The following is a 16,466-nucleotide window of genomic DNA, read 5'->3' as shown; positions in this document are numbered from 1 at the left end:
ATGGAGTGTGGAATGAAGGAGTTCTTGAATCGCACAGTGCGGAAGGAAGTTGAAGGAGCCTGTTGGAGTATGAACTCCGCTGTCCCTTAATTATTATTATTTAAGCATTCACGGCCTTTGTGTTTTAAATTCTTTCTTGAATTAAAATGTGCTTCTCGCCTTCTTATCCACTTTCTTTGGCCCCATTGTGGATTATTTTGCAATTGTACTCAATAAAAAAGTATTCAGACAGAGGGCCACCCCTTCTTATAGACCAGTGGTTCTTAACCTTGTTGGAGGTACCGAGCCCCACCAGTTTCATATGCGCATTCACCGAACCCTTCTTTAGTGAAAAAAAATAAAAATAATTCAAATTCAAGACAAAGTTATATGTTTTTGGTAACACTTTAGTATGGGGAACATATTCAAAGTAACAAAGACTTAATTTAGAGTTATTTGGTTAAGGTCAGGGTTAGAGGGTTAAGGCCAGGGTTAAAGGGTTAGGGTTATAATAAGGCCATGCTGAATAAGGCATTAATAAGCAGTGTTGGGTTGGTTACTGAAAACCAGTTACTAGTTACAATTACTAGTTACTTTATTTCAAAAGTAACTCAGTTACTAACTCAGTTACTTACACCAAAAAGTAATGCGTTACTGTGAAAAGTAACTATTTAGTTACTTATTTCCCCCCCCCTTTTTTTTAAGGCTCCCATTAATGCCCTTTTAGCCTTCATTTCAGTACTGTTATTGCACTGGAGAATAATACAATCTGTTGATCAACTTGACATGCATTTGCATCACTGAACTCAGAAAGCAATGTGCTCTACATACAACACACAAAGACAAAGATATGTTTCAAAGGGCCAATTTATTTCAGGCCAGAAAAAATGGACAAAACTATTTTAAATAGCTGCAACATAATGGCACTTTAACTCTAAGTAGATAGGATCTTTGATCCAAGACACAACTTATATTTAACTAAAATGTTATTTTCTTTGTTCTCGACAAAAGAAAAGTATTGAGAATGTCTCCATGTTAAAAAACTCGACTTCTGGCTTCGTCATGATGTCTTGTTAGTTGTTATGAGAGTAGCGTATGTGTGTGTGTGTGTGGCCCTTTAAGATATGACAGCATGAGAGGTGAGTGACGTCAGTGAGTGAGTGGGCGAGAGAGGTGAGGGAGCGGCGACAGTGAGTGTGTGTAGGTGCTCTAGCCAGGGGCGCCGCTAGGGATTTTGGGCCCCATGAAAATAATCTTTACAGGGCCCCCAACACAGTGGCAACATTTTTTGATGCTATTTTACATACAATTATGCATTTTAATGGTATTTTTGACTATCATTACCATATTTTTGAAAGAAGAACAGCATCACAGTTGACATGTACAGTAGGGAAGAACGTAGCACTCTGAATACAATGGAATTCATTTTGAGTCATTTATTTGCTGCACCACTGATTCTTGAGACTGTAGTAAAATGTATTATATTTTGTATTATATTATTATTATTATTTCAACACACACAGCTGCTCACCTCTTTCCTCATGTGGGGGCACTGGGGCTGATTCAGGGGCAGGGGAAGTTGGGGGCTGACAGACAGCTGCTGCTGCTGCTGGTGCACTTGACTCTGTTCAGAATGAGGCATCATTTTGACAGAGGGGAGATCAACTATTATTGAATAAGAACAGCTTGATAAATGATTGACTGGATTGATTATTTAACTAATATAGCAGTAAAATGTAAAAATCCAGAGTTTTCTTGAGCTAACATGGTGAGAAAAGTGAGCTAGCTTATTACCACAGACAGGGACAAAGTTAATATGCATAACTTTCCACCACAACTAACAAACCCACCTTTTTTTTGGAAATATTGGGTGTCATATTGTCGACCCTTCATCTCCTTCTCCTCTCTTATTTTACTTTTCTTTCTTTTTTGGCTGCCTGATTTTTGAGGCATACTGCTGTCTCCTCCGCTTTGCCCGCTGAGGCGCTGTCTGTGACAAATCGCCGGTGCTCTACCTGCAGCTGATCCAGTCGGACTGAACCATTTTACGTAAATAGAGAGGGGGGAGGGAGGACCCTGCAGGTGTTGATGCTTCCAAAACAAATAAAGGTATTGTTACCAGGACATGGAAAATAAAACATGTGTGATTATATGTTAGTTAATAACTTAGTGTCATTATTTTTTCTGTATTATAATTTCATCATCATTAGGGGCCTCTCTGGGCCCCCCTCCATCATGGGCCCCTAGAATCCGTCTCCTTTACCCCCCCTTTTCGGCGCCCCTGGCTCTAGCTTGCTGGATGGCTGCGTCCAATAAAGTCACAAAGTTGCAACAAACCGCCGGCCTCGTCATTCACCCTCAGCTGTAAAGACCCTCTTCCGGGTAAAGTGTAGGTTGTTAGACCCGAAGTATGGCTCTGGAGGGGAGGCGTGCTTTCTGTGGGTGGGGGAAAGCACGCCTCTTCTTTTCCACCGGAGCGCTCCAATAAAACACACTCAGATCTTCAGTTTCTAGCCGATACTACGTAAAATAACGCAGTAACGCATCATGCAGTAACGGTAACTGAGTTACTGTATATAAAAAAATAACGCGTTAGATTACTAGTTACCGCCGAAACTAACGCCGTTACAGTAACGCGTTAGTCCCAACACTGTTAATAAGTACTTAATAATGGCTAGTTAAAAACCAATATGTTACTAATTTGCATGTTAATAAGCAACTAATTAATGGTGAATATGTTCCCCATACTAAAGTGTTACCATGTTTTATTACTGGTGCACAAAATGAACCGAGCATGAACATCACCTTGTTCTATGAACAAAACCAACACAGGGCATAAACTCACAACAATTTACACACCTGCAAATCAGTCTGACTTCTGCTGTTGCCGTACCCGTAATACGCCAATAGGGAGAAGTTTTTATTTACACGATGAGTCGGATGTGTCTTGACCTCCGCTGAAGCCGAGCCCGACTCACCGAACCCCTAGGGTTCGATCGAACCCAGGTTAAGAACCACTGTTATAGACACACAATATTCACGGTTACCCCCCCCCCCCTCCCTTTACATATAAAATGTCAATGCATGTGATGTTGTATCGCAAATGTATTCCTAGCCCCTTCCTACTCCGTCACTGATGAAAATAGAATTGAACATTTCCCTTTACATTATAACTGTTTCCTGTGGTGCGCAGCCTTAATGCTTGTTTTAGAAGGCAGTGTACCATGAATTGATTAACGTGGACCCCGACTTAAACAAGTTGACAAACTTATTCGGGTGTTACCATTTAGTGGTCAATTGTACGGAATATGTACTGTACTGTGCAATCTACTAATAAAAGTCCCAATCAATCAATCAATCTTGCTGGGTTCGATGCCTGAACATAGTTGCGTCAGAGAAAGTTCACAAATGTATACTTTTTTGTTATTTTGCACACAAAAAATGTATAATTGAACTATTTTTTCAAAACAGGCATCAAATTAAATTCAAATTTAAATAAAAAGTGTGATTTGTTTTGTAAAGGGGCAAGAGGTGGTGTTGGCTCCATTTTAGCCAGGGGCGGTCCTGAGGCTGAGTCAACCAACTCCGTTCTGCAATGTTTGTTACGCGCAGTGTTTGACCGAGATGGTAATATGATATACAAAAAAACTTTTGGCGGAAAATTTCCATTAAAAAATTATCACAGTTACTAAAGCAATGGCTTTTAATGAGTGGCTTATTAGCATTTTTGTTATTGTGACAATATAATTTTTAAACCTAAACGCCAGCTATTGTGATATTTTCCGAGTTTGTTTTAAAAGAACTCATTCAAGAAAAATATACTACAGTAAAAACAGTAGAATTTTAATATTTGACACCCCATTAAAGGGGAACTATTATGCAAAACCAACTTTTCTTACCTATTGGGGGAAGTTTTTTTAATTTATTTATTTATTTTTTAAATAACTTTTTGTCATAAAGAAATACAATCATGTGTGCTTACGGACTGTATCCCTGCAGACTGTATTGATATATATTGATATATAATGTAGGAACCAGAAATATTAATAACAGAAAGAAACAACCCTTTTGTGTGAATGAGTGTAGTAAATGGGGGAGGGAGGTTTTTTGGGTTGGTGCACTAATTGTAAGTGTATCTTGTGTTTTTATGTTGATTTAATTAAAAAAATAAAAAATAAAAATATATATATATTTCTTGTGCGGCCCAGTACCAATCGATCCACAGACCGGTACCGGGCCGCGGCCCAGTGGTTGGGTACCACTGCTTTAAGGTATTAAAATTGATAGAATTGGTAAGCTAGTTTACCTGACATGCGGCCATTTCGGTAAAGCCATATCCTGGGATAGTCACATGACGACCACTCCAAAATGTTGCCTGTATCGTGGTACCTCTCCTTAAGAATGTTTTGAGCTGTCTCTCGGCTAATTGCTATGCTTCATGTTGCAAGTAAAACTCGAGTTACAATCATCCCTGCCGAAAGTTGGCCGAGCAAATGTCACAGTGAACCCCGAAAGATCCGACCAAAACATCTGGTCTTATTCGCTAGCATAGCGAGAACAGTGGTTCTCAAACTTTTTTCGTCAAGTACCATCTCAGAAATCAATTGGCTCCGCAAGTACCACCATAATGACCAGCATTAAAATACATTAGCGCAGTCGGCCTAAGTAAGCATTAAAAACAAGGCAGAGGTTTTATTTAACAAGTATATTTAATATTTTTGCCCACTGTAACATTACACACAGTTTGAACAGTAACACTGGCTCGAGTCACATCATTACACTATCTAATTAAGGAATTATTTGTCGTACCACTAGATGTACCACACTTTGAGAATCACCGAGCAGAGATCAACATAGCTTTATTATAAGTAAAGAAAGTGAGTGTGAAGGAAAGTGCTTAGAAGAAGAAGAGGATGGTATTCATCGAATAAAAACAATAAATTGACATTCAAATAAATCAATAAAGATGATAATAAACCGAAGCAACTTAAGCGTATCACTGCTCTTCTGCACCATACTGCAGTAGAATGAGTCAAACACCAGCCAAGGATGTTAAAATAATATCTAAATGCCAGACATTTATCCACAAAACTATTGAGAAGCTGCTGATGGTGTGTTTGACGGAGAAGCAGCTGGAAGGAGATAACATAGAAGTACACTCTACAACAGGGGTGTAAAAAGTATATCCCGCGGGCCGGATTCCATCCATCCATTTTCTACCGCTTGTCCCTTTTGGGGTCGCGGGGGGTGCTGGAGCCTATCTCAGCTGCATTCGGGCGGAAAGCGAGGTACACCCTGGACAAGTCGCCACCTCATCACAGGGCCAACACAGATAGACAGACAACATTCACACTCACATTCACACACTAGGGCCAATTTAGTGTTGCCAATCAACCTATCCCCAGGTGCATGTCTTTGGAGGTGGGAGAAAGCCGGAGTACCCGGAGGGAACCCACGCAGTCACGGGGAGAACATGCAAACTCCACACAGAAAGATCCCGAGCCCGGGATTGAACTCAGGATTACTCAGGACCTTCGTATTGTGAGGCAGACGCACTAAGGGACGCACTAAGGGACGGCGTGGCGAAGTTGGTAGAGTGGCTGTGCCAGCAATCGGAGTGTTGCTGGTTACTGGGGTTCAATTCCCACCTTCTACCTTCCTAGTCACGTCCGTTGTGTCCTTGGGCAAGACACTTCACCCTTTGCCTCTGATGGCTGCTGGTTACCGCCTTGCATGGCAGCTCCCGCCATCAGTGTGTGAATGGGTAAATGTGGAAATACTGTCAAAGCGCTTTGAGTACCTTGAAGGTAGAAAAGCGCTATACAAGTATAACCCATTTATCATTTATCATTAACCCCTCTTCCACCGTGCTGCGCGGGGTCGGATTAGGTTAGGTTTTATCCAGCCCGCGGGATGAGTTTGCTAAGTATAAAAATGAGCCGAAATTTTTGAATGAAAGAAACTGCTGTTCTAAATGTGTCCACTAGATGTCACAATGGCAATTCTTTGTATCTTTGAAGATAAGATTTTTTTTAAAAAGGAGCAAACTACATAAATAACATCCTGTAATTTGATTTTGATATTCTTTTTTTATCGTGATAGATTGAAAATGAACACCAATAATTGACTGATGAACATTATCACATAATGTATTCAGAAAGTATAAATAACGACAAATAAAGATAAAATATTATTAACCGCAACATGTAAGTGTAAAAAAAAACCCAACAACATTATGATTTGTACATTTTCAGAATGTGCTTGTTCTATTTTTAAACAAATAAAACCATCTGAAGTTGTCTTTATTTTGAAGTTATCGTGCCGTGATTTTACCAGTCCGGCCCACTTGGGAGTAGATTTTTCTCCATGTGGAACCCCGATCTAAAATGAGTTTGACACCCCTGCTCTACTCTACATGGTAAATAACGTACATTATTATTAAACGACTTCACCATAGTATGTAGTGTTGTACCGTATTCATTTTTTCTTATCCAAAAGTTTGTTTTGCTTTTTAAAAGGCATGTTACATGTTCAAATGTTTCTGTTTTGGGGGAGGGGAGGGAGGGGGGGTCATTTAAATTCATTTTAATGGGAGATGTTGATTTAAGAGGTCCGTCACAGAACCAATTAAGATCGTAAGTTCAAGTTTTGGCTATTTATGAGTTAAAACTCTCACCAAAACATTTGACCTCTGAAATGAGGTTCTAATCAAGTGAAAGGTTTTAATATTAGAAATTGAAAGGAGATTAGCGAACAATATGATAAACGTGTGTGTGTGGGCCTCTCTCACGTGGACGCTTCTCGTGGCTCCGCCTCAGGGTGACAAAGGTTTAATTGACTTATCCCGGCAGGTGGAGGCTGATTCCCTGTGCTGCCATCAGACAAGACATTCCCGCTGGTCCCGCACGGATCTGCTGCTCTCACACAGGTAAGAAAAAGATGGGAGTATTAAATGTAATGAGGTGTTTCCGGAGCTTATCTCTTCTTCTTCTCGTCGGTCAGGAGACGACCGACGAGCGTTTTTGACCTTGTGGACACTCACCAGGCGTAATTGACTTAATAAGCTTTGCTTCTTCCAGGGCTGAGTTAAGGGCCCACACCAGGAGTGTTCTTCTGGAAGACTCTACCGTCCGGCAGAGAAGGTCATAAGCATCGTCGTGGTAACCCAGCAGCAGCATCAGCAGCAGCGATGGGCAACTCCAAAAGCAGCGCCGTGTCCAAGGAGATCCTGGAGGACCTGAAACTCAACACCAAGTTCTCAGAGACCGAGATCGCCCAGTGGTATGAGAACTTCAAGAAGCAGTGTCCCACCGGACGCATCAGCAAGGAGGAGTTCCAGAGCATCTACTCCAAGTTCTTCCCGGAGAGCGACGCCAACACGTACGCGCAGCATGTCTTCCGCTCATTCGACACCAACGACGACGGCACGCTGGACTTCAAGGAGTACATCATCGCCCTGCACATGACCTCCACCGGGAAGACCACCAGGAAGCTGGAGTGGGCCTTCTCGCTCTTCGATGTGGACAAGAACGGATACATCACCAAGTCCGAGGTCAAGGAAATTTGCACGGTGAGCGTGGTTTCGCTACTCAATTCGTTTTCAGGACGTGAGGATGGCGAGGGAGGAGAATTGCTTCGAAGCAATGGAAAGTCGGGATTAGACTTTAATTGCTGCTGATAAACAGGTTAAGCTAAGTGGTAAATCAGCAGGGCTTTGCGGGTCAGAATGTCACATTTTCTAATGCAGCCCACAGATTGAACACATGAAGGAGCTGGCACGCTAACATTAGACAAACTGATGCGTCGTTGGAGGAAGCAGAGTTACAATGTCACCTACTGCACATGCACATTATAAGATGTTTGTGAGCTAAAGTCATCCGAAAAGACAACATTTTTCTGTGGTGGTCCAAATTTAATCGTGGCTTTGGACAGCCGTCGTCACCGTTTTCCTGCTCTGCGTGTTTGCAAGTCAGCGAGCAGACTCTCTGCTGAAGCCACGGTTAAAGTCATGATATCAAAGTGCCGCTTGCTTCGTTAGTCAATGATTGCTATTTTTAGTCGCCGTACTTTAATTCAGGGGATGGAAGTTGATGTAATCACAGAACAAAGCCTGAAGAGCTCATCTGGTAATCTCCTCTGTGGCATTTGCTGACAGTTTATGCAATTGTATACTAGTCTATGCTTATCTATTTACTAGTCTATATTCATAATAGTCTATATTCTATACTTGTCTTTATTTTATACTAGTCTACATTTATAATAGTCTATATTTTATACTAGTCTAAATTTACAAGTCTATTTTATACTACTCTATATTGTATACTAATCTAAATTTATAAGTATATTTTATACTAGTTTATATTCATAATAGTCTATATTTTGTACTAGTTTATATTCATAATAGTCTATATTTTATACTAGTCTACATTTATAATAGTCTATTTTTTACTAGTTTATATTCATAATAGTCTATATTTTATACTAGTCTAAATGTATAATAGTGTTTATTTTTAATACCAGTTTATGGCTATATTATACTAGTCTATATTTTATACTAGTCTAAATTTATAATAGTCTATATTGTATACTAGCCTAAATGTATGATATTCTATTTAATACTAGTTTATATTCATAATAGTCTATATTTTATACTAGTGTACATTTATAATAGTCTATTTTTTACTAGTTTATATTCATAATAGTCTATTTTTTACTAGTTTATATTCATAATAGTCTATATTTTATACTAGTCTACATTTATAATAGTCTATTTTTTACTAGTTTATATTCATAATAGTCTATTTTTTACTAGTTTATATTCATAATAGTCTATATTTTATACTAGCCTATATTTTATTCTAGTCTAAATGTATTATAGTGTTTAAAAATTTTAATACAAGTTTATGGCTATATTATACTAGTCTATATTTTATACTAGTCTAAATTTATAATAGTCTATTGTATACTAGTCTATATTGTATACTAGCCTATACTAGTCTAAATGTATAATAGTGTTTATTTTTAATACCAGTTTATGGCTATATTATACTAGTCTATATTTTATACTAGTCTAAATTTATAATAGTCTATTTTATACTAGTCTATATTGTATACTAGCCTAAATGTATAGTATTCTATTTAATACTAGTTTATATTCATAATAGTCTATATTTTATACTAGTCTACATTTATAATAGTCTATTTTTTACTAGTTTATATTCATAATAGTCTATTTTTTTACTAGTTTATATTCATAATAGTTTATATTTTATACTAGCCTATATTTTATACTAGTCTACATTTATAATAGTCTATTTTTTACTAGTTTATATTCATAATAGTCTATTTTTTACTAGTTTATATTCATAATAGTCTATATTTTATACTATCCTATATTTTATTCTAGTCTAAATGTATAATAGTGTTTATTTTCAATACAAGTTTATTATATATATATATATATATATATATATATATATATATATATATATATATATATATATATATATATATATATATATATATATATAGTTTATTTTTTTCTCTTTCTATTTTTTTCTCTTTCTATCCCCTCCTGCTCCGGCCCGGCTGCACCAAATGATAATATAAATACATTTAATAAAGTCAAAAAACAAATAAGGCAACAAGAGAAGTTTCCTACACTTCTCTTTTGTAAAGTAAATCTGAACAGCCGATATGGGCATCTACATCTACTATATGATTTGCCTGAGAAGGTGGGCAGGACAAAAAAAAAATTATAATAATAATAATACAAGTTTATGGCTATATTATATTAGTCTATATTTTATACTAGTCTAAATTTATAATAGTCTATGTATACTAGTCTATATTGTATACTAGCCTAAATTTATAATAGTCTATTTTATACTAGTTTATATTCATAATAGTCTATATTTTATACTAGTCTACATTTATAATAGTCTATTTTTTACTAGTTTATATTCATCAATCAATCAATGTTTATTTATATAGCCCTAAATCACAAGTGTCTCAAAGGGCTGTACAAGCCACAACGACATCCTCGGTACAGAGCCCACGTACGGGCAAGGAAAAACTCACCCCAGTGGGACATTCACCGACAATGACTATGAGAAACCTTGGAGAGGACCGCATATGTGGGTAACCCCCCCCCCCCCCCTCTAGGGGAGACCGAAAGCAATGGATGTCGAGTGGGTCTGACATAACATTGTGAAAGTCCAGTCCACAGTGGATCCAACACATCAGTGGGAGTCCAGTCCACAGCGGGGCCAACAGGAAACCATCCCAAGCGGAGACGGGTCAGCAGCGCAGAGATGTCCCCAACCGATGCACAGGCTAGTGGTCCACCCGGGGTCCCGACTCTGGACAGCCAGCACTTCATCCATGGCCACCGGACCTATGCAACTCCCCCTCGCAAGGGACAGGGGAGAAGAGGAGAGAAGAAAAGAAACGGCAGATCAACTGGTCTAAAAAAGGGGGGTCTATTTCAAGGCTAGATTATACAAATGAGTTTTAAGATGGGACTTAAATGCTTCTACTGAGGTAGCATCTCTAACTGTTACCGGGAGGGCATTCCAGAGTACTGGAGCCCGAATAGAAAACGCTCTATAGCCCGCAGACTTTCTTTTGGCTATGGGAATCACTAATAAGCCGGAGTTCTTTGAACGCAGATTTCTTGTCGGGACATATGGTACAATACAATCGGCGAGATAGGCTGGAGCTAAACCGTGTAGTATTTTATACGTAAGTAGTAAAACCTTAAAGTCGCATCTTAAGTGCACAGGAAGCCAGTGCAAGTGAGCCAGTATAGGCGTAATATGATCAAACTTTCTTGTTTTTGTCAAAAGCCTTGCAGCCGCATTTTGTACCAACTGTAATCTTTTAATGCTAGACATAGGGAGACCCGAAAATAATACGTTACAGTAATCGAGACGAGACGTAACGAACGCATGAATAATGATCTCAGCGTCGCTAGTGGACAAGATGGAACGAATTTTAGCAATATTACGGAGATGAAAGAAGGCCGTTTTAGTAACACTCTTAATGTGTGACTCAAACGAGAGAGTTGGGTCGAAGATAATACCCAGATTCTTTACCGAGTCGCCTTGTTTAATTGTTTGGTTGTCAAATGTTAAGGTGGTATTATTAAATAGATGTTGGTGTCTAGCAGGACCGATAATCAGCATTTCCGTTTTCTTAGCGTTGAGTTGCAAAAAGTTAGCGGACATCCATTGTTTAATTTCATTAAGACACGCCTCCAGCTGACTACAGTCCGGCGTGTTGGTCAGCTTTAGGGGCATGTAGAGTTGAGTGTCATCAGCATAACAGTGAAAGCTAACACCGTACTTGCGTATGATGTCACCCAGCGGCAGCATGTAAATACTAAAGAGTGCAGGGCCAAGAACCGAACCCTGGGGAACTCCGCACGTTACCTTGACATAGTCCGAGGTCACATTGTTATGGGAGACGCACTGCATCCTGTCAGTAAGATAAGAGTTAAACCAAGACAAGGCTAAGTCTGACATACCAATACGTGTTTTGATACGCTCTAATAAAATATTATGATCGACGGTATCAAAAGCGGCGCTAAGATCAAGAAGCAGCAACATAGATGACGCATCAGAATCCATCGTTAGCAATAGTCATTTTTGCGAGGGCTGTCTCCGTAGAGTGATTTGCCCTGAAACCGGATTGAAAAGGTTCACAGAGATTGTTAGTCACTAAGTGTTCATTTAGCTGCTGTGCAACAATTTTTTCGAGAATTTTGGAAATAAACGGAAGGTGGGAGACCGGTCGGTAGTTTACCATGAGGTCAGGATCGAGGTTAGGTCTTTTGAGCAGAGGATGAATAACCGCTTTTTTCAATGCTAGGGGAACAGTGCCGGAGGAAAGTGATAAGTTTATAATATTTAATACTTATGGACCTAATAATACAAACAGTTCCTTGATAAGTTTCCCAGGAAGTGGGTCAAGTAAACATGTTGTTTGTTTTATCCCACTTACACGCTGTAATAATTCCTCTAATGTTATTTCATCAAAAATAGAGAGACTATTTTGGAGGGCAGTGTCCGTCGTATATACAGTCGTATTTGTGTTAATAGAACCCAGTTGTAGCTGGGATGCGTTGTCTTTAATCTCCTTTCTAATGAGTTCAATTTTCTTATTAAAGAAATTCATAAAATCATCTGCCGAGTGGGTGGAGCTACTGGGAGGAGTCCCTTGTTGGGTTAGCGATGCTACTGTACTAAACAGAAATTTAGGATCGTTTTTGTTGAGGCGGATGAGATTTGAGTAGTATTTAGCTTTAGCTAAGGTAAGCATGCGTTTATAAGTTATTAAACTATCACTCCATGCTTGATGGAAAACCTTTTGCGTTCCAGTTTTCTACATGATAATTTATGAGCTCTAATTTCTTCTGTAAACCATGTGGTGCGCCTTTTAGGGGCCCTTTTTTGCTTTAGCGGTGCTATACTATCAATAATTTCGCGCAAGGCATCGTCAAAGTTGTTAGTGAGGTTATCAATAGAGCCGACATAATTTGGGAATGGTGCCATTACCGAAGGCAGTAGGTCAGCAAGAGTCATCGTTGTGGCAGCATTAATGTTGCGGCCGCTATAGCAGTTATTATTATTATTAGTTTGTTGACAATGAGTCAAAACTTCAAATTTTATAAGGTAATGATCGGACATTACTTTAGTATATGGAAGTATCATAACTTTGGAGGTGGTGACACCCCTGACAAGCACTAGATCTATTGTATTACCGTTGCGATGCGTGGGTTCATGTATTATTTGTGTAAGACCACAGCTATCAATTATGGTTTGGAGCGCCACGCACTGAGGGTCCGATGGGGTATTCATATGGATATTAAAGTCCCCCATTATGATTATATTGTCGGCGTGCGTCACTAGATCAGCAACGAACTCTGAAAATTCACTGATAAAGTCCGAATAGGGCCCAGGGGGGCGGTAGATAACAGCCAGGTCGAGAGGTAGCGGTGTGACAGACCTCATAGTAAGCACCTCAAACGATTTATATTTATTATTTAGGTTAGGGGTAAGGTTGAAATTTTCATTGTATATTAGTGCGACACCCCCTCGCCTTTTAAGAGGACGGGCAACATGCGCATTCGTATAGTTAGGAGGAGATGCCTCATTGAGCGCAAAAAAATCGTCTGGTTTGAGCCAGGTTTCGCTAAGACCAATGACGTTAAGATTGTTGTCTCTAATGACCTCATTAACCAATAACGCCTTGGGAGACAATGATCTTATGTTTAAAAAGCCCCATATTATAGGTATTGGGCTGTTTTGACGAGTTTTTGTTAAGATTATCCGTAGTGGCAATATTAACAATGTTGCGTTTATTATGCGTAGTGCACTTTAAATAGTTTCGACCATATCTAGGAATTGATATGACGGGAATTTTCCGATTGTTTGCTTGGTGCTGCAATAGACTGGACATATCATAATTTGCCACCTCAGTAGAATGCATGTCCACCTCTGACACAGACACAACAGAAAAAACATTATGTGAATTGTGTATTATTCTAAGAGAATTGCTATGCGTACATGGATTATCCAGCCTGGCGCTGGCTAGTTCTAGCTTAACTGACTCCTCACCCGGACTAACAGACATTGTAATTGCCTGTGACCGGGCTTGCTCTAGTGTAGTCAGTCAAGTGAGACTTAAATAGTAGTCTATGTTTCTAGCCAGGATGATGGCGCCTTCCTGGTTAGGGTGAAGGCCGTCTCTCATCAGCAAGCCTGGTTTGCCCCAGAAAGAGGGCCAGTTATCAATAAACGTTAGTCCCTGTTGCCTACAGTAGCTAGCCAGCCACTTGTTAAGCGAGACTAATCTGCTATATCTCTCATCATTGCCTCTCGCAGGCAGGGGGCCAGAGACAATTACTCGATGCCTGGACATCTTTCTGGCGAGATCACAAGTCCTGGCTATGTTTCTCTTTGTAATCTCTGACTGTCTCATTCTAGTGTCATTCATAATAGTCTATATTTTATACTAGTCTAAATGTATAATAGTGTTTATTTTTAATACCAGTTTATGGCTATATTATACTAGTCTACATTTTATACTAGTCAAAATTTATAATAGTCTATTTTATACTAGTCTATATTGTATACTAGCCTAAATTTATAATAGTCTATGTTATACTAGTTTATATTCATAATAGTCTATATTTTATACTAGTCTACATTTACAATAGTCTATTTTATACTACTGGTAGTTTATATTCATAATAGTCTATATTTTATACTGGTCTACATTTATAATAGTCTATATTTTGTACTAGTTTATATTCATAAGTCTATATTTTATACTAGCCTATATTTTATACTAGTCTAAATGTATAAAAGTCTATTTTAATACAAGTTTATGGCTATATTATTCTAGTCTATATATTATACTAGTCTATATTTTATACTAGTATATTCTATACAATGACACATACACAAAAGCATCATCATGACTTTCATTATTGCTTCGCTTATTGTCATCTTCTAGTCAGACCAAAAAGCTCCCTACCATCAAGACCACTACTAATACTTCTTCTAGTAGTACTGTGTTATGTGCTGCTATCACTAATACTACCGATATTGTTTCTTCTATTACTATGAATATATTATTTATTTCACTAGCAGTATAGTGTTTTGTGCTTATACTGTAACACTATCGCTACTGCCATTACTTCTTCTAGTAGTACTTTGTTCTGTGCTTTTATCATTAATACTACTCATACTATCACTTCTTCTATTATCTTACTAGTAGTACTGTGTTTAGCGCTCATATTACTATTATTACAATGGTTTTCCGTGCTTTCCTTTAATTAGTACTTTTGGGTTGTGAGTTCACGAGTCATACCAAAGGCTATAAAAATGGGACCCATTACCTCCCTGCTTGGCACTCAGCATCAAGGGCTGGAATTGGGGGTTAAATCACCAAAAACGATTCCCGGGCGCAGCCACCGCTGCTGCTCACTGCTCCCCTCACCTCCCAAGGGGTGATCAAGGGTGATGGGTCAAATGCAGAGAATAATTTTGCCACTCCTAGTGTGTGTGAGACAATCATTGGTACTTTAACTTTACATCACTCTTTTGACAATCCTCCTTCGACTCCCTTCCTTACGCGCTACACTATTATACTACTACTTCTTTTACTACATAGTATTATTACTTCAGCTTCTATGACGACTATTTCTGTTTGCAGGCGATCTTCAAGCTGATTCCCAAGGATGAATTGTCCAAACTGCCGTCTGACGAAAACACTGCAGAGAAGAGGGCGGATAAATTGTGGAAGTTCTTCGAGAAAGGAGATAACGGTGAGAGAAAAGAACATTCAAATCTCTTTTTTTGTTTTTGGAGTACAAAAGTGTTTTAAGAAAGTCATAGTGACATGATTTAATAGACGAAAATATCCTGTAAAGATGCTAACTGTCTAAGCATGAGCTAGCAGCGATTTGAAGCGCCTGCTCACTGTTGCCCCCTCAGGATCTAAGTGGTAACTGCAATGCTCTGGTCTTGCAGCAACAGTATACAAAAACACAGACGACTAAACGGGCTTGTTTGGGTTTGCAGACCGCGTGGCGGAGGGCGAGTTCATCAAGGGGGTGTTGGAGAATGACGAGGCCCTTCGCTTAATCCAGTACCAGCCCGCGCAGTAGCCCCCCCTCCTTCCAACTTTGTCTGACCTCTGACGGCACCTTCCAACTGGCGAAGAATCTACTCGCGTTCACGTGAGACGTCTGGCAGCAGCTCGGCAGAGAGCGCGCATGTACACTAGTTCCACTTCCTGTTTTGTGTCATGACAATGAGTTTGTCTCTAGCAAGGTTGCGTGACCAACAAGTGTGTAGTCGTGTCTCCTCAGCCAAACCTTATTTGCTACCTTTGTGTCGCTAAAAGTGTTTTGTCATTTTGCACAACACGCCCCACCCAGACCCGCACCCCATCAATTCCATGGAAATATTGTCAATAAAGGCTGTCCTAAACCATTTCATAAGCGTAAATCATCCTATATTATGGATGTTCGATGTGCGGCAAAAAAAAAAAAAGTTTTAAAACAAAAGCCTGCAAAAGGGAAAAAACGTTAAAGTTAAAGTCCCAACAATAGTCACACACACACACTAGGTGTGGTTAAATTATCCTCTGCATTTGACCCATCCCCATGTTCACCCCCTCGTAGGTGAGGGGAGCAGAGAGCAGCACCGGTGGCCGCGCTCGGTAATCATTTGGTGATTGACATTTTGATGCTAATAATAACACAAAGACATGAAGGCTGATTTTTTTCTTAAAATATAACTTATTAGCATATTGGATTGTTTTTACACAATAAAAAAATTGGCAAAGTGACCCCTGTTTAATTAGATTTTTCAGTATGCAACACCCAATACTATATAGTCAACTACCCACAACATTAGGTACACCATCAAAGGGGTGGGCGCAGTAGGCATTTTCATATTTTAAAAAGTGTTAAA

General features: G+C 39.0%; 2 protein-coding genes across 2 annotated transcripts in view; one reads left to right on the top strand and one right to left on the bottom strand.

Annotated features, from left to right (window-relative positions):
• Positions 1-7,594, bottom strand: part of LOC133655962 (coiled-coil domain-containing protein 106-like) — a 33,980-nt gene extending 26,386 nt beyond the window's left edge. Inside the window, exons 1-2 of the mRNA XM_062056643.1 lie at positions 7,022-7,594; positions 6,770-6,893 (exon numbers count right to left, since the gene is read on the bottom strand). The gene's annotated coding sequence lies outside the window, so the exon portion shown is untranslated. The remainder of the gene's footprint in view (positions 1-6,769; positions 6,894-7,021) is intronic.
• Positions 6,744-16,341, top strand: LOC133655963 (recoverin-like). Its single transcript, XM_062056645.1, has 4 exons — positions 6,744-6,907; positions 7,059-7,549; positions 15,202-15,313; positions 15,570-16,341. Exons 2-4 carry the CDS (start codon positions 7,169-7,171, stop codon positions 15,653-15,655), a joined length of 579 nt encoding a protein of 192 aa, XP_061912629.1. The 5' UTR covers positions 6,744-6,907; positions 7,059-7,168; the 3' UTR covers positions 15,656-16,341.
• Positions 16,342-16,466: the final 125 nt, after the last annotated feature.

The sequence above is a fragment of the Entelurus aequoreus genome, linkage group LG08 (assembly GCF_033978785.1).
Source record: "Entelurus aequoreus isolate RoL-2023_Sb linkage group LG08, RoL_Eaeq_v1.1, whole genome shotgun sequence".
Classification (NCBI taxonomy): Eukaryota; Metazoa; Chordata; class Actinopteri; order Syngnathiformes; family Syngnathidae; genus Entelurus; species Entelurus aequoreus.
This window is presented reverse-complemented; position numbering and strand designations above follow the sequence as displayed.